This window comes from Pezoporus occidentalis, unplaced genomic scaffold (genome assembly GCF_034315485.1).
Source record: "Pezoporus occidentalis ecotype Australia unplaced genomic scaffold, CSIRO_AGI_Poc_V1 ctg19, whole genome shotgun sequence".
Classification (NCBI taxonomy): domain Eukaryota; kingdom Metazoa; phylum Chordata; class Aves; order Psittaciformes; family Psittacidae; genus Pezoporus; species Pezoporus occidentalis.
This window is the reverse complement of record NW_026913748.1, coordinates 10,453,541-10,478,591: the sequence shown is the minus strand read 5'-3', so window position 1 is coordinate 10,478,591 and position 25,051 is coordinate 10,453,541. Positions and strand designations below refer to the sequence as shown.

The 25,051-nt window shown below is 37.9% G+C and overlaps 2 protein-coding genes across 2 annotated transcripts in view; one reads left to right on the top strand and one right to left on the bottom strand.

Annotated features, from left to right (window-relative positions):
* PLCZ1 (phospholipase C zeta 1) overlaps positions 1-6,674 on the top strand; it is a 53,341-nt gene extending 46,667 nt beyond the window's left edge. The window contains exons 10-12 of the mRNA XM_062616747.1: positions 1,546-1,678; positions 3,370-3,519; positions 6,516-6,674. Coding sequence (XP_062472731.1) covers positions 1,546-1,678; positions 3,370-3,519; positions 6,516-6,598 — 366 coding nt within the window. The 3' untranslated portion in view covers positions 6,599-6,674. The remainder of the gene's footprint in view (positions 1-1,545; positions 1,679-3,369; positions 3,520-6,515) is intronic.
* A 2,054-nt stretch (positions 6,675-8,728) lies between these two features.
* Positions 8,729-25,051, bottom strand: part of PIK3C2G (phosphatidylinositol-4-phosphate 3-kinase catalytic subunit type 2 gamma) — a 206,402-nt gene continuing 190,079 nt past the window's right edge. Inside the window, exons 32-33 of the mRNA XM_062616746.1 lie at positions 15,131-15,256; positions 8,729-9,623 (exon numbers count right to left, since the gene is read on the bottom strand). Coding sequence (XP_062472730.1) covers positions 9,471-9,623; positions 15,131-15,256 — 279 coding nt within the window. The 3' untranslated portion in view covers positions 8,729-9,470. The remainder of the gene's footprint in view (positions 9,624-15,130; positions 15,257-25,051) is intronic.

Sequence of the window (25,051 nt, the reverse complement as noted above, 5' to 3'; positions counted from 1 at the left end):
TATCCTTCTTAACATGATGTGCCACAATTCCCACCAACAAGAAGCACATAGCCTTTGAAGCAGAAATACGAATATGCAAGGTACTCTATAAGAAACCTTCTGAACCTACTGTGTTATTTATTACTCTCTCTATATGGCTACTTCACATCGGGTCTCAAAAATTGATTGGATTTACGGATTTTGGTCACTGTGTGCTGAAAAAAAATTTCCTTTTTTCCTACCCTGTGGGAAATATAGTTAGATATAATAATGCAGTGGGGTAAGATTGGGAAGCAGGACTTGGGAAATATGTCTGAATTTTCATCATGATATTCAAGCATGTCAAAGAGCCTCTGCTGTAAGTGGACAGTCCATCAGGGCTTGGACCTTACGTAGTGAAGGTGTTAGCTGCTTTCTGGAAAGAAATGGACAGTACCAGGGTTTGCTAAGCCACTGTGCTTCAACATTTCAGGCTAGAACATTTTTGGAACAAGGCGATACAGCAAATACCCAAGCGAAAAGTAGAATCTGTGGGGTTTGATTTTTAGGTGGTTGACAGGGGAATAAGAATCTGTATCATGAGTTTTGATGCTTAGTCCTGAGATCTGGATCACGAGTCATATCTTTCACCTAGGCTTGCAGGCTTGTATATCTCTCTTGATATATTCCATGTGTTTATTTCTAAAAGCAGATTACAGTACAGATGGTTATTCTCTCCTAGATGTCCTGAACTGTAGATAGAAAGCAGAAAAAGTTGTGACTTTCATAAATCCTTTCTTAGGCTGGGTGCCAGACAACAGGGCAGTGTGAGGCTAAATTTCCAGGTAGCTAACTAAATTAAGGAGAAAAACATCAGGGAGCCTACTAAATACAGAGGTTTTATGTATTACCGTGATAGAGAGGGAACACAGGTAAGGCAGTCTGCTACATACCCTGTAACATAATGCTGATGTTACTGTAGATGTTAGTGCTGGTCCACTGGACACAGATTTAATAAGAATTTATGAGCTTGATCTCAGAAAATGAAAAAATCATAAGACTGATTTCCCCAACATTATTATTTTGCATGGTAATCAAGTATAATTTTAATGACTAAATATTGAACAAAAACTTAAACCAGAAAATTTTTATTTAAAGCATGGTATCAGATTTATTTATCTATGCTTTTACGATAAGGGTGAGGAAACACTGGAATACATTGCCCAGAGAAGCTGTGGCTGCCCCAACCCTGGAAACAGTCAAGGTCAGGTTGGATAGGGCTGTGAGCAACTCAGTCTAGCTGAGCATGTCCCTGCTCATTGCATGGAGGTGGGACTGGATGACCTTTAAAAGTCAGCTCTTCCAACCCAAACTGTTCTATGAAATTAGCCAAGAATTAAATTAAATGGGAAGCACCATATTCTTAATCTCATTGCATTGAATATGTATATGATAATATCTTATGGCTGGTGTATGCTTCTTATAGTTGTTTCTGATGTAACATTTTTTGCTACTATGACTACTACATGGCTACTATGTAAAGCTCATTCTTAGTTATTTCAGTAAACTACAACTTTAATTTTTCAGCTCATCAGTGGTCATCAGTTACCACTCAGTAACGTGTTGAAGACTAACAAAGCTGACCCTTTGGTGCAGATAGAAATCTATGGTGTTCCAGAAGATCAAAGAAAAAAAAAATCTAGTGTTATAAAAAGCAATGGTAAGCATAAGTCTTACTCTTTTGACTGTAAACAAAGCACAATAATATTTTATAATGAATTACCTTTTTTTTTTTTTCATCTGAAGAAGTTACGTACTGATAGAGACTGCCATTATTTTTCTCTAGGATATTCTGGCACAGAATCTGTAGCAGAAGTTCATGCTACGTTCCACTTTTGTAGACTAGTAGGCTAAGGAAGCATGAACTCTCCTAGTTAGTAGTACTCTCCTGCAGGAAGTTAGAATGCATTGTCTTTACTCACTGTTGTGGGCTCACCCTGGACAGCAGCTCAGCCCCACACAGCTGCTTGCTCACTCTCCCTCAGTGGAATGGGCAGTAGTGAGAAAACCCTTGGATTGACATACAGTTTAATAGGTAATGCAAAAGCTGTGCATTCAAGCAGAGCAAAATAATTCATTCAATGCTTCCCATCAGCAGGCAGATGTTTAGCCATTTCCAGGAAAGCAGGGCTTTGTCATATGTCATGGCTACTTGGGAAGACAGACTCTCTGAATGTTTTATCTTCCTCCTTCTTTCTCCCAGCTTTTTTATGCTAAGCATAATGTTATATGAGCTTGGGATCAGCAACTGACTGATCCCTTTGGTCAGCTGGGGTCAGCTGTCCTGATTGTGTCTCCTCTCAACTTCTTGTGCACCTCTAGCCTCCTTGCTGAGATGGGAAGGGGGGGAGTTGCAGCATGAGAAAGAGAGAAGTCCTTGACACTATGTGAGCACTGCTCAGCAATAGCTAAAACACTGGTGTGTTAGCAACACTGTTTTGGTCACGGATCCAAAACATAGGACCATATGGGTTGATATGAAGAAAATTAACCCTTTTCCAGCCAAAACCAGCGCACAAATTGTTAAATTTAAAGAAATTATTTTTTTTCTGAGGTTTCTGTGACTGAACCACTTAGCTCATATGAAGTTTCTAGTAGGACTAGTCCCTTAATTGCTTGACAGTGTACTCTTTGTAGTTGTCTTCGAGTATTCACTTACCTTTATTATATAGATCTTCTTTATGCTTCAGACGAAAAGCTCCCTGTGATCTCTCAGCTTCTATGCCTTTTTTTTTTTTTTTCCTTTTTGTGGATGGCTGCTGCTGTTTTAAATTGGCCCCTGAATTTCTTTTCTCAAGACAAAGCACCACCCTCCTTTTCCACATCCTTTTTTTGTATTTTTAGTCAAGTGATAGCTTTGATACCTTAATTTGTTTAGCTCCTGCCTCATTTCCAATGCTGTAAAAGGAGAAATTTTGGCAAAACCATGAAATTGGTATGGCTATAGGAAAGTTTTAGTTGAGCAGGGGCTTTTAACCTGGCTATCAGTCCCACTTTACTCTCTTCTGAGATGACAGTAACTTTCTTAGGCTTTTGATTTACTTTATTATGCAGCTAATATATGACAAACTCTTAGAAGGGGCTGGCCTGCAAGTCCCAAGCTCTCTATGTTTGCTTCATTCTGAGAACTTACATCTGATAGTCCACAATCTGTACAAAAAGTATGACTTATATGTTGCTGCAGTCAGTGGAAGTCTCATCATTTATTTAAATGGGCACAGAAATCTAGGGAAAAATAATGAATCTTTTTCAGTTCAGTTCAGACTATTGATAGGAGATACAGTAAATTCAGGTATTAAGTAGAATGAATGCAATAGTATTTTGATACGGTGCATTTTCTCTTTTTATCAGCTTTGAGCCCTAGATGGGATGAAACCTTCTCTTTTACTATCCAAGTTCCAGAACTGGCATTGATACGCTTCTGTGTGGAGGATGAGATACCTCTGAGTTCAAATGAATTCCTTGGTCAATACACTTTACCGGTGCTCAGCCTGAATAAAGGTAATATTTTTATGTGAGCCACCTATAATGGCTCAAAAAAAACCCAACCCCCCAAAACCAAAAAATAACAGTATTTCAGGTTTTTATCATTAGTGTACGATTGTTAGATATTTATCTCCCAAAGGAGAATTGCACAACCATATGTAAAAATTGCACTCTCTTTTAAGTCACTGTAGTCTTCGAATGCAAGTCCACAGTGTAGAAATCAAAAGGATATTAATGACAGTCAATCATTTCTACTGCACTATTCCATTTAGGTAACAACTTCTCAGATGGTATTTTAACACGCTGCAATAGGAAACAGGAAAAGAGATTAGTCAGAAGCACTATAAAGGCAACATTTTTGTGCACTTTCTACTCAGGCTCAAAACCTAATACAAGCCAAATTAAAAAAAAACTAAAACCAAAGCCAAAACCCAAAATCTACCAAAAACTAAACCCCCCAAAATGCTCAGGTAACCAGGTAAAAATGCTCAATTTTTCAGAGTAGAGAATGAAGAATATAAATTAAGGAAAATATTTGTGGTATTTTTCGTTCTAGTGTTTGTTTTAGTGTACAGCTTCTGGAGTTGTACATGATTAATAGGCAGCACATAAAGAGCAGACACAGAAGTCAGCAGGCCAAGGAGAAAAGCTTACATAAAATGGCTACTTACTATATTGAATTTCCAAAGCTATTTCTGACAAAACAAACAACTAACTTTTATTAGTGAATGAAGATGTGAAGGCAAAATGTTAGAACAGGCAACCGGCACTGTGACTTTTTTATTAAGGTTAACAGGATTTTTAATGGCTTTTTCTTTTCAGGTTCTGAAATCATAAAGCTGTTTGTGATTCTTAGCTGAGGTTAAGGAGTTACACAAGAACAAAGACATTACTCTTAAAGCACACTTCATTTTTGTTTTTTCCAACATAAATTTTTACACTGATCACCTTTTACTTTCCTTTTATTTATATATTTCAGGATAAAGATTAAAACCCCATGCCAACTCAGGATGTCTGAGACAAATCTATGTAGCAGGCACTGAGGCTTGCATATGCTTGAAAAAACATCAATTTGTCTCTAATGTGCCTGTAGCAATTTCAGTCAAAATTGGGAATTCATGTTTTGAAAATGTAAGAGCAAGCTGATTCTACAGGAAAGATTTTGAGTGTAGCACTTCAAAATGCTAGAAAATGAGTATACGTATAAAAAGTAAAAACAGTGCCAAACAAATTGCCCAACTCCCACTTAACACAACATGAAAAATATAGGATGTCCTGAAGATGCCCAGAGGCATAAATAAAAGTGCTTCTAAGAGATGAACTGACAGATAATTGCAAAATTTATCGCAATGCTTAACACTGAGACCTCTGGATTCCAGTCTGCAACCATGGCTTTGCTTCAGTTACTTAAGTTCCCTAAATAGTGAAAGGGGAAAATGTGCTTTACAGAGGGAGTCACAACAGCCTAGACTTCTTAAGAAAGAACTGTCTAAACCAAGCTGAAGAGTGAGTTAGGATTTCAGTTTTACTCTTCATGGCTCCAGTTGCTTTAATGTGTATCACAAGATTGAGCCTTCTTCCCTGGGATTCATATCCCTGAGGGCAAGTTTCTTCCAAAAGCTAAGCGCGCTTTATTTTCTTTGACAGGCAGTGGGACAAAGTTGTGCCATTGCCACTCTCCACTGGATTTTCTCTTCAAAGTATTCAAATGTATATCATTACTGCCTTCCTTTACCCAGCAGCAGCCTCTCAGCTCAGTTGTAGCATACACTGGGGAAGAATGCTTGCTGCCTACATGTGCCAGTATTTTATTTTTCATGCAGTGATAAAGTAGGTATGCTCTGATTAAGTAGGTATACTCAGAAGGGCTGAAAGTGAGAATAATTCTCTAACTGAATGGTCTTTAGTAAGAGTAGTGGGGTCCTGGGTTACAGTCCCTCTCCAGTGAGTCTGCCATGTAGACAGGAGTCCAATTATTACTGCTATTATCATTGGATCAATTAATAGTTAATTATTTCATACTACAAAAAAGTTTTACTCCTTTCAGAATGCTTTGTAGAATATTCTCTAGGTAGGGGCTAGAACATGTCTTTAGAAATGAGTCTTTGTCCTTGAATGCAACTTTGGATAGGAAATAAATCATGTCTTCTAGACACTTCTGAGATCAACTTCTAAAAGTTATCTCAAATGCATATTGCCTGGCCTCAACTTTAATATCTGCTGCCCAGAAGATACTTACTTAAATAGCTGCAGTTACATATACACAGATAAAACATGGAACATGTTTCTTAATCAAAAGTTACATTATTATTATGAAATAATAGACATTTACAGTGATCTAAAGAAATACAGGCTCAGGGTTTTGGAGAAGGGATTTTGTTCTTTGAAGAGGTAAATTAAGTGTGAAGTTGAAGAACTATAGTTTCTCCAACTGCTTTGACAACCAGATTAACATGTAGTTTCTGAGGCATGCCCTATTTCTGATACTGGGAATCACTCATATATAAAAAGAGATGCTTAACAGACTTAAGATGTCATGGCAGAAGATCTGACATTACATTTATTTTTTGCCTTTGCTGGACAGTTCTTTACTGCTGCAACACCATTCTTCTCTAATGCATTAGCACTCTTGATTCACAAGCTATTTAATTTGCTGTCAGAACAATGCATGCAGCACATAATATCTTTGGATGTTAAAATGCATGCTTTCTCCATGTTTACATATCATTGAGCTAAAAGTCTTTAGTTTGAAAAAAAACACCACATCCTGAAATACACTGGAGTTTTTCACTTTGTGTCAAAACATACCAGAATTTAAATACTGCAAATGTAGAGGAGAAAACCAGTAGAAATGGGATATGGGTTTTGCATAATTTCAGTTTATTTTAAAGAGTTATTTAGAGAATCATAAATTATTTCTTATTTGCATAGATCATAAAACCACTCCATCTTAATCTTTGTGTTTGTGGTTGATACACTAATACACTAATAAAGTGTCATTATATTTACAGGTTACCGTAACGTTCCCCTGTTGGACAAACATGGTAAAAGTCTCAAACCTGCATCACTGTTTCTTCATATATGGTACTACTAATGACACTCTGAAGTAATAGTTCTGAATGATCACCCCCTGCTCAATAAAGCAACATCCCCTGGCTTGCAACAACCCAGTGGTCTGTTTTCCAGAGTGGTATGTTCTTGAGGTTTTATTAAGCTAATGGGACTTCTTGTGTGGGTAAATAGGATCCTGAACAAGTAACGGATACTGCTGTTGGCTCTACCATTACTCACACAGACTGGACTTTTTTGGATATTTTTTAAATTAAGTTTATTTCACTTTCAGGTAGTTTCAGAATTATGATTAATTACTGAGAAGAATGGTCTAATATTTATGATCTGAGACTGCAAAATTTTGAGCATGTTACACTGTCATTTTTATTTGTATTGAACAAAATTTCTTACCATTGTATCTCTCTGAGAAAACAGGAAAAATTACTCATGCCATGTACCCTTTCTGATTGGGCTACACCTATGTCCACTGTAATTTTGCTACCTGGGAAATAGTTTTGAGGAAAAAAACAGCTCTTAAAATGATAAAAACTCAGATGCTAATATCAATACCTTTTCTCAAATTAGTCTTCAAACCCCTGCTGCTAAAGACAGACAAATAATCCGCAGACTGATTTGTGAAGTGCTGTGTTCCTCATAACAGCAGGGCGCTCAGGATACATCTGACTGTGAACTCAGGAAATAGGAAGTACAATGCTTTGAGGTGAATTAGAAGAATTTTTGAACAGGCAAGGGCTGATTGTGTGATTTAAGTTCTCTGAGGACAACTTCTTGCCTGATATAGCTATTGGTGTAGATCTTACCCATAAGACACAATGTTCCCATCTTCCTTACGAAACTGAAGCCCTGTTGAGCTTCCACAGGAAAGTATCATCTATCCAGTTAACCACAGCTTTGTTACTCAAACATGTGGTGTTTTCTTTTAAAGGATGCTATTTTGATAGGTTTATTTCTTTAATACTGAAAAGTATTGCTGATGTTTGCAGACAGTTCTGATAAAATTACATTTTAATGCTCTTTTTATTTAATGCCATTTTAATGTTATTTTATGTAATGTTGCTCTGAGATGGAAAATCAGGTCACACAGTAAACAATGATTAGAAAATGTCACAGGAAATAAGACTATTAGAAAATTACATTATAGTTATAATAAGGAAACCAAGACAGTAGACTAAGAAGATACTAAAATCAATATTGAACTTTAAGGTCAGGTAATTTGATAACGTTTAATCTGGCCTCAATGTGTTTTCTGTGCTTGAGTGACAAGACACTTGATTCTTTACCCAAGAAAGCCTATAATCTAAAATGTTAGAATTACTGATCTTTGTAGTGATCATATTTGTATGCTAGCCAATATCCCTTTCATGTGGTAAATATTTTATATCTTTTTTCAGCTCTGAAGAATATTAATAATATTAATATTCAAGAAAAGTTCCCCACAGCTCTCTTTACTGAGGAGTTTAATACAGCAGATTGCCTGGGGAAATTATTCTCAGATAAAAACTGACCAAGTGGCATAGTCAATTGGTTTGATGCTGAGAAAAACTCCAGCTTATTTAGCTTCCTAAATAACATTCTGAGTGCCATTTCAGGAGCTTTATACAACACTGCCTTCTGAAGACTGATTTGTGAGTATCTTTTGAGAGAAGAAGGCAAATATGTTCAGCTTCTGCCATTACTATCCCTCTGTTGACCACTTTTCTATCTGGTAGGACAAATGTCAGACCTAGTCAGTATATGGAAGCTTAAAATTTTACAGCAGATCAGATCTCAGATAAACATGTCTCCTGTGCCTTAAAAATGTGCCCTTGGTCCTGGAAAGGTATATATATATGGTCAGCTATGTATGTCTAAGAGGCTGGCAGTAATGGATAGTTCAATCTGGCTGCTCACATGCTAAATGTTTAAAGATGTGCTTAAGTGCTTCCTCAATTTAGGTAAAAATGCTTTGAAGAACAGAGTCCATAATTACCTCAGTGAGCTCAAAGGAACCACTCACATTCATTGTTTAATATGTATATGTACATTTTATAGCCCTGAGGTCAATGCATGTATTGACTTGATTCCCTTACGCAGCAGTAAGAATGCAATGCAGTAAGACTGGTGAACAAAGATTCCTTACAGTTTAATCTTTAACAAATACCACACTGAAAGCTCACATTCACTATGTTTTATTTGTGATATTAGCTCCTGCCTTCTCCTTTATTCCCACAAATAGCCAGTTATATCTGCTTCTTGAATGACAGAATAAAATAAATAATGATATATCTTATTGACAAATTAATATCCTGAATTGAGTGGTACATTACATCAAAAGTTAAAAGTGCACCAACATATATTGCCCAAAATGTGTAAAGTGCAAAGTTTTTAAGTTCTTTCTTTTTTTTTTTAAGTATTGATTGTATAAGATGTAATGTAAAATTTGCCAGACATCTGAAATGTAGTGGCACCCAGAGAACCATCCCATGGTTCTCTGGTGAAATCATTATATGCAGTAGGGTCATAGAGGATGCTGACAAACTACGCCATCATCAGCATTGTTTCAACAGTCAAATTAATGGGCAAAGAATTAGGCCCCACACTTCAATGTGTACAGATTTTAACATTCTTACCGTACTACTTAATACAAACAAAACAAAAACCTTTACTGCTGTCATAAGAAATTCCTGCATTCTGCTACTTGTTCCTAGCATGTGATTTCTTAAACTCACACTGACAGGAATCTGTTGCAGGAAGATGGTAGCGATTTTAAGATAATAGCCTTATGATTAGAAATGTTAAGGTATGTGATCAGCAGATGACTGCATATTCTCAAGGGCAACTGAGACAAAATGTGCTGTGGGAAATGGGATAAAGAAACATTAGTGGATAAATAATTGAATTATCTCAGACAACACTTAAATTACACTGTTTCCCAGTGGATACCACTTTTCTTCATTTAACTGGACACTGCTCAGTTGAATGTTAACAGCTCCCACAAATGTTCCTTTGCTTTTCACAACAAGCTTCAGTATACGGCCTTGGAGCTCTGTGACTTTGTCATACACAACCTGAAATAACATACAGTAAAATAAAAAAAACCCAAACAACAGTTATATGAATTTGTAAATCTATTTGTCAGGCAAAACAATTACTTTAGTACAGCATTCAGGATAACCAATACAACTTTGTGAGAATTGCTTTGAATTGCCGGCCATAATTATAAACTACTAACCATCAGCCAAGTTCCCTTAACTTAGTGAATTTACCTCAGAAATATATTTGACCATATGTAGTTTATATAAAAGAGATTCTGACAGATTAGGCTTGTGAAATCTGATTACCAAGCATTTGTGAATAAATCTGAAACCTGTGTTGCACAACACTTGAGGAAAAAAATAGGTGTGTATAATTTTCCCCATGAAAACTGAAACTCTAACTTAAGCAGAGTTTTGAATTCAAATGTGAATATCAGTTCCTTCATGAAGTTCACCAGAAAATGATAATATAGTTCATTTTCTGGAGAAGAGATTCAGATGGAAGGTTCTCATCATGGGCAGCTGCATGAAAACAAAAGATAGCTAATTCTGCAGAAGTGTAGATTATCTTTTCATAACAGATGCTTTGATAAATGTTATTGCTCTTCTGCAAAAATCAGAAAAAAAAATGAGGAAAATAGTGCTGATGTCAATTTTTTTAACCTATGTATGTTGCATTAGTAGTACCTTAAATCAACTTTCTGTTGCATTGATATTTCTTATAAAGGTGTATCACATCAATGCACAGTACCTCAGAATTTTTCCTCAGTACTGTGCTTGCGGTTAAACCTTGTGCTACATGCCAGAACTAAAAAAGATCAATCCAAAGCAAAACCATATTTCTTCTAAGCAAAACTTCCATAAAATTTCATAACTGTTCTAGATCAAAAAACCTCTATAAAGTTTACTATTTCAATACAAATCACTTTATGCATGATTCTGGTTGCTAACTGTATCCAAATGTGCCCATTATAAAAATGCTTGCAGTTTTTAATGGGGTTGTCAAATATTAAACATGACAGAAAGCTCATCCCACTCAGTTGAAGTTGTAGAATTCGAACATCTCTGTGTTTGCACCCAATTTAGCAAGTGGAATTTACTAAATTTAGATGTTTCGGTTACTCGACTAGTGCTGTTAATACTTCTCAAATTAAATGAGACAGCTTGCTTAGCATTTCTTTAGAAATTACTAAATCCTATAGTTTTTAAAATATCCTTGAAATTACCTTAATACTATGAGAAGACACTGAGGTTAATTATGAAAGGTTAATGGTGTATTTCCTGAATTTAAAAAAAACAGTCTGGAGTGGTAGGCTAACAAGAACAAGCTGCATTCAGAACAGATTCCTACATTTCAGTCTCTGCATTAACCAAAAACTGCTGAGCGAACTGCATGTGGGTTGCTAAAATGTGAAAGAATGCTCTCAGCTAGTTTCAGGCCTGAAAGGTAAGCTTTGTTAAGGGAAGTACATTTAATCTAAAGTTTGTATGGCTGGACATGATTTTCTATTTTAGTTGCAATGTAAAATGCTTTAAATTTTAATCTCCCTGTGCAGTTTAGAAAGCAAACACAGTGACATACTGTCACTTCAGGAGAATGGGAAAGTGAAACTGCCTAAAGGGTGTTTGCCAGTCAACCTGTTTGGATTTACTCTGCAGTTCGAATGCAGCTTGGGTTTCTACATTGGACTACTGAGACCTCTGTGTACCTCCAATTATAGGAAGCAGAAATGGCCAAGGGAGATGTTCTGCAGACAGGCATAGAGTTGATAGAGGCTCCACATCAGCAATGCTCCTCTCACTGCCCAGCAACACAAAGGTGGCTTCTGAACTCAACGAGTGAACCATTATGGCCTTGGCTGCCCTCGTGGGACTGCAGACCGATTCTGTCTGCACTGCAAGCTGCAGAGACGTTGCAGCGAGTGCCAGACTGAACAGGACATCAAGCTATTCTGGCAGCAAGCACAACGGACAGGGTACTAAGCTACATGATGTAGGGGGATCATCAGTGCTGTGCAGATGAATACTGCCACAGGATGTGGGGGAGAAAAAACCTGTCATACTCACTCTTTTTAACTGGCTTTTACTAGAGAGGTCCTACATTCCCTTTTCTATTTAGAAACCTTTGTAAAACATGATTTGGAATAGCTTCCATGAAAGTCACTCCCAGTGCTTTTCAGTTCTGATGGTTACCACATACCAAATTGTATGTGAATGAAAAATTCCAGCTTCTCTGTTCCCAGTGGCATCTCCCCATCAAAACCAAAGTGAAATGATGAACAGAAATTCAAAAAGCAAGGACAGGTATAAGATGCAATAATACAATTTAGAATAAATCTATGATTTATTGATTACTGAAGTGATACTAAGGTTACTGTAGAAAGATGCCTTAATATCTTTGCCAATAGAATAAAGATGTCATCTTCAGCTGTTGCTTGAAATCACAAAAAATGTACATGTAAGCTGTAAGAGTAAAGAAATCTTCAGTATAGTAGATTATAACAGGTGCGAACTGAGGAAATTAACAAATTTCAATGTCTGGACAAAAGGAACTTTGAGCTGTGACATACCTTACAGTGCAGGGCATGTAGTTTTCAAATGATCCCTAAAAACTTTCTAAAATGGTTTGCAAATTCAGCTGGAGTAAGGCATAAATCGTCAGGATGTAGGGACAGAAGAAAGGTCTCAAGATAGCTGAATTAGTATGTGGATAAAACAGGCACCAGCATTTCATAATCAGAACAGTTAAGTACTGAAATGATTGTGTAGTAAGAATATTTGGATCCTATTTATATAGCCAAATCAAATGGAGGCGAGTTATATGTGGCCATGCAGCAAATCAGTGGGACAGTTAAGGCTGGAATTCAAGAATACCTGGCTCCAAAAAGAGAAGTACTGTTGACCTACAGGAGTCTAATGACATTTTAATTGTAAATGCGGGACAGTTGCTTCTCCTTAGGTAGCCATGGCACAGTTCCTAGATTTGCTTTTAATTGTCCAAATTATCTCTGACACATGGTGCTGAGGGAGCAGCTGTGGCTCCTGGTGCAGTTCTCTCCTCCTCTTCCATCAAGCTTGCTGGGGCTATTCCGGGTGTTGCAGGCCAGCATCCCCTCTGCTCCGAGGGCAACTGCAATAGCACCAACACGCTGATGTGGCCCAGGTATATTTGCTCACATTTGGCCACAGCCCAAGGGCAGGACTGAGAGAGGTCTTTCTTGTTCTGACTTCATTCTGGCAATACACACTCTGCTTTGTCTTGGAGGTTTGCTTATTTTGTGGGTGTGTGTACAAACCGGGGATAACTGAGACCTTGAATCATGTCTCTGGGCAAATGCTACATATATGAGCAAGACCCCACTGCTATTGGTTCTGGTCACTGCAGCCTTTCTTGGCAAGAGTTTAAGCTTAAATCTTTCAGATTTATCTTCAGGTTTTTTTTACTTTCTTTTACTACTCTGGAACCTCTTGAGTAACTCTTATTGATTCCTAATGTTGCTCTATAAACAAGTATATACTTTTTTTTCTCTTCACATTGCATTCCATTTTCCTCTTCTTCTCAACCATCATTTTTTAATGCAATGTTATACCAACGTGAATGCAACAAACTCCCAAATCCAAATAAAGGAACAAGAGAAATAAAGGAGTGCTTGTTCAAAGCAACACCAAAACATTTGGCATAGTTCATCCTACTGTCATCCCTCCCGGACTTTCACATCTTTACTCTTACACACATGAGTAAAAATCAAAAATAAAATGTACTTTTGCAAGGCTCATAATTTGCTGTAGGCAGTCATGAGCAATAGAAGTACAAAACTGAAACCAAAAATACCCAAGAGAAACACATTTCAGATTTTTTTTTCAGTCTCAAACACAGAAAGAAATTAATATACAGCTTCCTTCCAGCGATTTGGCTTTAATAAAAACTTATGAACTCATAAAAAAGGCTAGTACATTTCTGTACACAGCGTTTGGACAGTAACTAACTTAAAAGACAGCTGACTCATATTTTTAGTAGTTTTTCTTCCCTGGGGTGGCTTTTGCCTCAGTCTACCAGCCTTGGACAGAAAATGCATACAGAATTACATCACATATGGAAGAACAGAGCTGCTAACAGCACAAGCATCGGGTTTGAAATGTCCAAGTTCAACGGAACCATATGTCCCCACTGTGATTAGCAGTTCCTGGTGAAAAAGACTGAGCATCTGTGAAGAAGGCTGTGAATTTTGAGCAAAGGATATTAAAGTTTTCATGGAATTTCTCTTAACAGCATTGGAATGCCCCTCAACCACAATTAAATCTCCTCCCAGTGACTACTGTATTTTGGGATTTTCTTGCATTCAACTTGATCTAAAAATGATTAGCACAATAATTGACTTCCACCATTGCTGGCTGGTTCTTGTCTGTAGCACACTTGGGATACTTTACAGTGAATGTTATATAATCATATTTCTTTGCTTTAAATACCCTTCAAATGTAAAGGAATTTCTTCAGACAGGTCAATTGGACTCATTCCACCATCTCTTTGATTGCAAAAAGAGGAAAGAACATAAGAAAAAAAATAAATCCTAGTTCTCTGTTACTCTCCTGCAGTACCATAGAGGGGTACACCCTCTGATACCATCTGTCTTGGCTGTTAGCAGCAATATTACTCTTACAGAAGCACTGAAAGTCATTAGTAAGTAGTTAACTTTTGTAATCAAATAGATGTGGGAAAAGAAAAATATTAAAACCGCAGGACTGGGAAACGAGGAGATAAGGACTCTCAGTCTCAGCTAACTTACGTTTCATCATACCTTATCTATGAAAAAGGGTGGAGTGGTAGTATTTTCCATGCCTTGCACTTTAAAACCTGTTCAAAGATGCCTGTAAATTGTTTTGAGGTCTTTTATATGCAACAATTATAATCTCCAATTTCACCTACTGTTTGAATCAAACCTGCCCTTACAAAAGAATATAGTTTATGCCACTTCCCATTCTGTTGTAAATGCTTCCCTATACAACTGTTTCTTTTCACCCCAGAGGCATGAGCATTTCAGTGGTGTGTGAAGTAATTATATATGGCTGTCAACTGCTAGCTTTTTTACATAAAAAGAACTTGGCTATTTATTATTGTATTATCATTTAGGACAGTGCCAACCAATTTGATTGTTGATTTTAAAATGTGAATATGAATAATAGCATCCATTCAATTAGTACTTTTTTATGTTATTGTAAAAATCTGCATTGAAAACAGCATAGGTTTTGCTGCAACAACTCTTGGTCTCATTTGGCTAGCATGTAACTGTGGTTATGGGGTAAGATAAAGCAGTGAAATAATCCAACTGCTTTCCTGAAGAGAGACACATAAAGAGACTGTTTCATTTCTGAGCAAGATGGAAAGCAGAAGACCGTCCCTATTTGTGGTTCAGTTTATGATATGTTCCTCCTTTTTGATCTTACTCATTGCAACAGCTCTAAATCCTGTATTGTTATTTTACTTCAAGAGTGGGCAAAGAAAATCAAGTGAGAAATGGTGGAAAAAAGTGTCTGGTACTCACGATTTCATTATAAGTAGGGTCAGAGCTTTTTGGAGCTGTTCTTGTTTTCCTTTGACTGACCTCATAGGGATCCGGCAGAAGACAAAATTCTGCATGTGCACTTGGGGCAGAACCATCTGGGAGGCGCTGAAAAACAAAGTGGTCATAAATATGAATGCCCATGTTCTAGCAAAGAAAACAAATAAAAAGTACCAAATTAAATATGGACTTTAAGCAGACACAGAAATATGTTAGATTCTCAGTATTCTCTTGGCTAAACTGGAGTGCTAGTGGAGTAAACAACAGGTATTCTTAGAATTCAGCTTAACATTGAGTCAGGAAAATAGAAGTGAAATAATACAAGAACAAGATAAAATGGCCTATCTTTAATATTTTATGTTCTGATGGAAAACCCTTTAAGCCTCAGTCTACTTTAACTGTGCTTAATCTGATACAGAGTCTAGCCCTTCTATTTTCCAGAGCAATGCACAGAAACTGGATTCTAGTGAGCAAGCTCCTATTGATTTTAACCCTTACGTAACAGTGCTGATGCTGAGGAGAACTGATTGTTTCTAAGGATGTTTCATAAAGCATATTACTATAGAAAAGCCAGGAGTTTTTCCTGCAGCAATATGGGCAGAATAGAATTCTTACAATAACAGTCTTTCAGATCTCTTCCCCCACTCAGCTGTAATTTTTGAGTTCAGGATACTGAATGATATGCCATCTCCCTGGAAGTGTTCAAGGCCAGGCTGGATGGGGCTTTGAGCAACCTGGTCTAGTGGGAAGTGTCCCTGCCCGTGGCAGAGAGGTTGAAACTAGATGATCTTTAAGGTCCCTTCCAATTCTGTGATTCTATTATTCTATTCCAGATATTCCATTTTATGGCAGCTACTTGAAGGCAGAGCCAATCTATTAACCAGGCTCAGCTATAAGCTGATGCTGGTGTATGGGGAGGGTTTTGATAACTTCTGAACAGCTGTAAGGTCATTCCTAAAGCAACATTACAATGACTCAGAAACCACATTGGTGGTAGGAGAGGCTTTAAAAGAACCCAGAAGAAACATAATAATGAAAAACTATGGAACATGTATTTTGCCAGCATATGTCACTTAGTGCTTAGCTTATAATTAACCAGAAACCTTTGTGTTGGTAACATAGTACACAATCAGAAAGCATAAAATAGGGCATATTAAATATCAGCAATTGGTATTGTATTATCAGCATTTTAGGCAACAAGTTTACCTGAGAAGTCACAGGCAATCCAGTGACAGGATGCAAATGCAAATACAGGCAAAAAGAAGTGATCTTAAAATGTTTGGAACTGATGAACTGTCCTGGGTTCAGCAGGAAGCATTACACAGCATTACACAGGCAGTTGCATTTATATTTCCCATTGTAATTTTACCTGGCTCAGAATAATTTCTTGGATTTTGATTATTCACAGTATGTGTCTAGAAATATGTGGTTGTCTCCAGGCATTATCAACAACATACCCTTGTGACAGGAGAAACTGCTGGTGTCCTAGCAATAAATAACTTTTCTATGGGAAGAAAAACAGTGCTTGTGTGTGTGAACAATCAGTTCTTGCACAACAAATCTCTGGGTTTTGTTATCTGAAATGATCCTTCAAGGCAGATGATGTGGTCAATTGTTAAAGCTTATTACTTCTATTGTTAACACTATACAGCATCAAAAGATGCACTACTCAAATCATTACATACTGTCAGCGCCATGTGAACTATTGATGTTATCCATATTAAGCTCCCCAGAGTCCATCTGATTTAAAATGTACATGGGATTTAGATAGATGGCATTCAATGTTGAAAGTAAGAATGCCGTTAAATTGCAGTGAAACTAACAAATATTTTCCTAGGACAGAGTACGACACTGTTAACTCAAGATTTTTAATTTACATTGTCCATTTGAAAGTTCATCTCTATTGATTGAGGAAAATACTAAAACTTCAAACAAGGATTATAAATAACAGTAAATTGCACACCCTTTTAAAAATCAGGAAGGAGAAATAAATGTAGCCTTAAATACCAGTCCAAGCATCCTCACTGTAATCAAGCTCTTCCCTGCTCAATGAATAGGTAAGTATCACCATAACTTGAAGGTCAACAGATTTTAGTTGTTTCAGACAAAAAAACAGGAATGTGGTAAAAAAAAAAAGGGGGTGTGTGTGGATGTCATTGTTGAAGAAGACCTTATCAGCTCAACTGCTGTGGCCTAGTACAAGCATGGGAACAGAGTATAGGGAGAGTCTTGCAATATATCAGGCTTTATAAATCATCCCAGCAGTGCATTTCCCAACCAGACACTTTGTCAGAGCTAATTTCGAAAGCTGAGGTCAGCTATAGCTGCAAAGGGCACAGGGATGAGGAGCCCATCTGGTAAGTAATGGGCTTCAGAGGTAACAGGATGTCTGCATCCATCTGGTTCTGCTCCCCTTTGAGCTGCCAGATAGGACAGGGCAAATCACAAGTGCTGTGCCCCACTGTGCACCTCAAGACAACAAAGGCAAAGATCAAGGCATCATTGTTTGCATCTGAAACAGGCTCAATCTGGCATTCACTTTCCAGGGAAAGAATTCAAGCTGATTGCCTTGTGATTGTTTAACAGGATGGGGTATCCAGAAGCACATGCGATGAATAGGAAAAAAAACCCAGATAAAATTGTCAGTATGAGTTGCGCCTTCTTCCCTGCTAGCAATGGTGGCATATTATCTATCCTTCAGCTTACTAACCTTTCTCCATGAGCTGACTCCTCCCAAAACCTAAGAAGGCACTTTGCAGTGGTGCTGTGGCCATATGAAACACAGAGAGAAAACTACTTCTTCCTATCCCTTTGAATGTAGCTAAATACACAGAATCATAGAGTCATAGAATAGTTATGGTTGGAAAGGACCTTAAGATGATCTATTTCCCACTCCCCTGCCATGGGCAGGGACACCTCACACTAGATCATGTCGCCTAAGTCTCTGTCCAACCTGGCCTTGAACACCACCAGGGATGGAGCATTCACAACTTCCCTGGGCAACCCATTCCAGTGCCTCACCACCCTTACAGGAAAGAACTTCTTCCTTATATCCAAACTAAACTTCCCCTGTTTAAGATTTAACCCATTACCCCTTGTCCTGTCACTACAGTCCCTAATGAAGAGTCCCTCCCCAGCATTCTTATAGGCCCCCTTCAGATACTGGAAGGCTGCTATGAGGTCTCCATGCAGCCTTCTCTTCTCCAGGCTGAACAGCCCCAACTTTTTCAGCCTGTCTTCAGACGGGAGGTGCTCCAGTCCCCTAATCATCCTCGTGGCCCTCCTCTGGACTTGCCCCAACAGCTCCATGTCCTTTTTATGTTGAGGACACCAGAACTGCACACAATACTCCAGGTGAGGTCTCACAAGAGCAGAGTAGAGGGGCAGGATCACCTCCTTCGACCTGCTGGTCACGCTCCTTTTGATGCAGCCCAGGATACCGTTGGTTTCTGGGCTGCAAGCGCACACTGCCAGCTCATGTTCCATTTCTCATTGACCAACACCCCCAAGTCCTTCTCCGCAGGGCTGCTCTGAATCTCTTCTCTGCCCAACCTGTAGCTGTGCCTGGGATTGCTCTGACCCAGGTGTAGGACCTTGCACTTGGCATGGTTAAACTACATGAGGTTGGCATCAGCCCACCTCACAAGCACGTCAAGGTCTCTCTGGATGGCATTCCTTCCCTCCAGCGTATCAACCGAACCACAGAGCTTGGTGTCATCGGCAAACTTGCTGAGGGCGCACTCAATCCCACTGTCCATGTCAGCAACAAAGATTTTGAAAGAGGTGAGTGGGAGGAGAGGGTCAAGACAGAAAATAAATAAAGAGATTATTTTAGTAAGTCAGAGAGAGAACTCAAAGCAGAGCAGTTGCTCTGGGATATTTCAGCACTAAAACAAAGACACTTTTCACGAATAGTAGCAATCAGCAGCCAGACTGTTAGAGCCAATTTAAACGGCAGCCACCTGAATTCCAACTAGAGATCTTAGTTCTGGTTGCTGTGTTGTTTGGCCTTTATTCTCCCTTGCTTTACAGATAACATTTTTCCACTTCATCTTCCCTTGACAAGGAAAGGGAAACAGGCCACTCTAAATTCCACAACTGCCCCAAATCTCCATCTGCAGTCTCAGTGTTATGCCATCAAGCGATAAAAAGCTTCAGCTAAACACTCTTCAGGATAGATTGCATCTTCCACTTCTCAACTGCCTTTCCCTGATTCTTCATATGACACGATATATCTAATGACAGTGTCTGTTAAAAAGGTTCTGTCCCACTACACACCATTCAGAACTATGAGAGCAGGTATAAATCAGCCATGGCTTTGCAAGAGCAGAGTGTGGATAGCTTGTATGATGAGTGTGCATGCCTTCTCTTCCGATTGGTACAATAAGTTTATCTTTTCTTGTGAAAAGCCTGCTTCACTGAAGGATCTCCTGAGATAAGACTTGCAATGGCTGTGAAAGGAGCTGTACTTTGCTAGACCCTACCTAGGAGGGACAAGGAGGGATCTTAGCAGTTTGACAATCATAGTGCAAAAACAAGGCTGAGATTAACATGGCAGAAGTTATCTTTTTAAATCTAAAGAAGGTGAAATTTGAAGTAAACTGTTTCATTAAGGCAGCTAAAAAGGCAGGCAAAAAATCCCAAGCTTCTGAACAAACTAGACCTTTCTCAGGCTTTCATATATGAGTTGAGCATTGAAATAAAGGAGAATGGAGGATAAAGGAGAATGGAGAAAACATAGTTTCTTTTTGTTCTAAAGATTATGTCTTCTGTCATATTAGTGACACATTTAGTGAACAAAACCCTTGGATTATCTTTTGCTTCTAACCCAGTCTGCATTGGCACATTTGTAAACTTAGGTAAACGTGAAGAATACCTGACTGAAATGCCAGTCTCATTTTCACCAAAGAATATCTGTTCTGGTGCATCCATTATAAACATGGACTAAAGATTTTTAGTGGGCTTATGAGTAACTCTGAAATCCAGTAAAAACCTCCCTTGCTGTTATTAATGGCTCAGAAATTACTGATTTCTGTTCACAGTCCAGGCCAGAAGAAAATCAAAGGGTACCTTGGGAATGCCATTTTGCATTTTAACTGCTCTGCAAAACCTTTATAGCTTGAATGGACTTGTGATCAAGAAAACAGAAAAAACACAAAGTTTTAGATTGTATTTATTTATGTTTAATTCTGTAGTCATTTCATTAATACAAAAAATAAAGAATTTACTCCCAATTTAAATTACTGTCTTAAATCTTCAATTGCATATTCTTGTGAGTAAATTCAAGCTATAAAAATCTGTAAGGCTGAAAAGTTATAAAACCAAGTTCTCAACAGACATGCCATAGCTCTTCCTGTTTTGCCTATGGGGAAAAGAACCCATGCGATTTTGATCTGCCAATAAAAGACTTTGAGTTGAATTGAGAAGCTGACTCCTTGTGCTACTTCAAATACAAATAAGTCACAACTAAACAATTTCCTCATAGAATGACCTGCCTACTTGACCTTGATAATAACTAATGTTTCTAAGGAATTCGGTTGCTACTGCTTGTATAGATGTTTAAAAAAGCAGTTTATTTTTGAAATGTTTTTTTTCCTCTAAAGTCAGGCAGAAGGTGATGAAAATATTTACGAATGAGGGGAAGTGAAGGAGAGGAAGTAATATTCTGGATTTACTTCTCTCCACATCTGTGATTCAGTACTGAAAAACTAATAGATACATACATCTGTTATGGCTGTGTTCCATTTTTCATTCCAATTTTATTTTCCAAAACAAAAAAATATTGATATTTAATTACAGAAACCCACACAGATAGGTTGTGTCCTGTCTAATTTAATTTCAAATATACTAGCTGTAGCTGGGAAATAATGGCTGAAATTCAATTAATTTTTCCACAAGACTTACGTTATCCTAATGACTTTTCTCCCTTGATCATTACTAACCATCAACAACTCTCCTTAAGCATGGATTCTTTGTCAGCATTATGAAAGGCCTAACTATTTCAAAATTTGCCATATATTAAACATTGCAATTTAGCAGTTAATATGAATATTGGCCCTTAAATGAATTTTAAGAAAAGGTTTATGTTTTTTAAAAAAGCACTTTAGGTATAATTTATCATAAAGCTTTTTAAAGCTCTCCTCTTCCTAAAAGACATCAAATATTTTTGGTGACTAATGCCTCAAATTTAAATCATGTCACCAGTTTCTCTTACTGTTAGACATGCAGATCACCTTTTGTCCTAGAGTGAAACAGATTGATGGCTCTTGAACATTTGACAGTTGCAGCTGCTGTTCTCTTTTTCCCATTTTTCTGTTTCAACCATCTTGACAAAAAGAAAAGATCAAAGGTAATTTTGGTAACTAATGTTACCTTTCCTGCTCTATAAACAAGTTCCTTTCTTCCCCCCAGATTAATTTCCGGGACATTTTCAAATCCCAGTTGCTTTCTTCATCTTCTTCAATGAAAAAAAAACAACAACAGCAAAAAAAAAAAACCAGGCTTTAGAAAGGCTCCATTTCCTCTAACTCTCAGTTTTCCTTCCCTTTCCATTCACAACCATGAGAATTTATCTTCTACATAGTGAAAGGACTACAAAATATTCCTTAATGTTTAATACTGAGATATGCTTACATCTTTAAAAATCTTATCACTATAGCAAATGGTTAGATGAAACCTTCCTCTGCTTATAACAAAGCAAAATGTTAATATAAAGTGTAGACATGAGGCAGATTTGATTATTATCCAATAAAAGAGGATTAGAAAAAAATCCACAGATGAAATCAGCCTTGCACCCCAGCAACCTGTGTAAATTACTAGCTGCCTCCTGACTAAATTAAAACTAGTATGAAATGTGGAAAAACCATCACAGCTGCTACATAGCCGTTCACTTTCTCTGAGTCCCTGTGTAACTTAGCAGAGAAAGGCTAAACCCTGTCTTTGTAGGCTGCAGCTTAATTAACAAATATAGCCTCTGCCTTAGAAAAAGATAACGTCCTCTGGGCTAATTCTAAATTTAAAGAGCTGAGAAAATAATCAGCAGTAAGCCAATATTACAGTAAGTATATTATAGCAGTAAGAAGATATTACAAAGCAAGAGGTTCCTTCAAAAACAGATTAATAAGATATATAAACCTTCAGGACAAACAGGATTGTTTTGTGAATGGGCGGTTGTGTTGTTATTTCCTAAATCCTACCATGGGACTGAAGACCTTTCCTTGTTTTTCCTTTGAGCTCTGCATATCCCAAAGCACTGAACACCTCCATTCTACTTTGCTACCAAGCCCTTAGCTCTCCTATCACAAAATATTTTCAAATTACTTAAAAAAAAAAAAAAATAAAATCGCATCTGCAGTAATTAAATAATAATTACAAAAGAAGATTATCCACTGTATCACTATGGTGCATTCTGCACTGTCTGCTACCGGTAAAACAAAACAGAAAAGCAACCAGCCAAAAGTGAGTGCACTAATAAGGTATTTTATGCCAAGAACTGCTTTTTTTTTCACCTAAAATTTGAAAACATTTAACTGCTTCTCTGCAAGATAAGTTTTATTTTATTGTATCTTCTGATCCTGATTTCCCTCCCTTCTTTGTGAGCAAGTTGATTCCTATTCCTAACTTCTTTACTTCTTCTGTATGCACCTGAGTGTATACATAAATACAGAAGACACACTGTGACAAAGGTCACTGACATGGAGGTCAATGGCAAAGCAACAAAAAAGCAATGAAGGTTCTCTCAAGTTAATTCAGGGAAATAAAAAGATATAGCATTTTAGGGCAACACAGATTTTGTTTCAGGTAAGTTCAGGAAAGCAGTTTTTGAGCAGGCATTTTATGCCTTTCAGAAATCCAGTAGGGTCAGTGGAGCAAGCCTCCAGATGACTGTGTCATTTACTATGACAAAAATACAAAGGTACTCTATCTATGCTATTGATTTGAATCTCCAAATATAGCGTATGCACTTTGTGCAGCCCAATACCTTCAATGCCCACATCAAACTGCCTGTTCTGCATGCAGCTTGTCAGTGCACCAAATGGGTCAACAGTGCCTAATGTGAGTACTGCTAATTCAAAGGAAACCAGTGTTTTTGTCACTGTAGTTCATTCCAGCCCTTTCTCTCCCAAGTGAAATAAGGCTTTTAGGCCAACACAAAGTGCAGGTTTACTGGTTTGGCTTTGTAGCAGAGTAGCAAGGACTTGTGCAGCCTAGCCATTAATAAAAGATGGTATGCTGCATTCCTAGCATAGTACTACTAGATGATACATAGCATCCCTAGCAGGGGGAACTATGCTGGCAAAAATAGGGTCTAGAGCTTTCCTGAATCTCAAAATCTCTCAAGAACTAACCAGCACTCTCCAAGGTCTCCTGGCTGTGAAATGGGTAAAACTAATAGTCACTGAGATGTAAGGGAAGCATCACAGCTAATGCCCTGCAATGGACACACCAGCTCTGGACAAAATCTCAAGGTGTTGACCTATCCTGGGGCATACATGAGGGAGGCATGTAAGTTCCCAGAAAAGTCTAAGCAGATCTTTATAATCCTGTCAAGTAGGGAGGCTAGAAAGAGATTTGGCTTATCCTACTATGGACGTCTCCTGGCATGGCTTGGTTAAATTGCCCATACTTAGTGTCTGGCACCATTTGAGACATATAATATGCTTAAGATACCTGTATAAACTGTCAGACATGATACAGGCCTCTCCTGAGGCTCTCCTCTTCTGCAGTGGCAGCTGAAGGCCAGATGGGACGTGTTAAGTCATGTCTTACATGTTTAGGAAAATGAACCAGGACTTAAGTCTCCCGCAATCAAAATGAGAGTTTAGGCACCTAGACTAGAACCCAGTTTCTAAAATACTGCTGCTTCATGTCACTTCAGATGACAAAGGTGCTTGTGGAGTTGGAAATGCAACATAGGCTTTATAGAAAACTGGCACCATTCTAGAGTGGTCATCAGAAGTCAAGCAAGATACTTCATGGTATTCAAATAGCCATGATTAGGTAACTGAATTCCATCACATCGTATATGTATGTATCTTAGTTTCAAACTGAATCCCACTCCCATTAGGCCAAGGCACACAGACTGTGAGATTTTTGAAAAGAACATGTTAAATATTTAACAAAAACTGGTTTTTTTTTTCTTATAAAGACAAAGACAGTCGGGGAAGCATGCTGGATCCCAAAAGATTCAGAGCTTCCTAAGAACTGTGCAAAATGCTTCTGATCTGCTTCAGTCACTTCAGAGGAAAGGCCATCTAACTCTGTTTAAATGAAGGAAATAAAGTGAAAACTGGCCTGTGACACCCAAAAGGTCAAAAAGGTTTCTCCGCTAAGCGTTTATTTCTATAGGGCTCTGAATCCGGAATTGAATGCTTTCAGAAAGGTGGAGAAAGGAAGTGAGATGTAGCTCTGATGCCCAGTTCAAGAGAATGATTTATTGTCTTGATGATCCAGAAAGAAATGGGGCAGTCTGTACAACCACATGACTATAACTGTCAGGTAAAACAGCCTCTTGCTTTTTACTGGCCACTGGCAGTAGCAGACAAAGAAGGCTAGAGTTTAGCTCCAGCAAGTAATGATACAGATTTGTGTGCATTTACTACTGTTCCTGAATTAACAACGAAGATATCTTAGAACGGCTTGTGTCCCTACCCATCTCACTTAAAGCTTAAGTCTAGTTCATGAGCTCTTGTTACCCCTCTGATATTTCACTAAGACTAGACTACTGGGTGCTCCACATTGCACCATGTGGTACAAAAGTTATGAAGGCTGCAAAAATAATGTAAAAGAAGGAGACTGCAAAAATAATGTAAAAGAAGGAGACTGTATAACCAGAAGTATGAATGTATTGTATGCACAATTCCCAGTAAAAGATCTGAACAACACTGAAGACTTTTTCCAAAA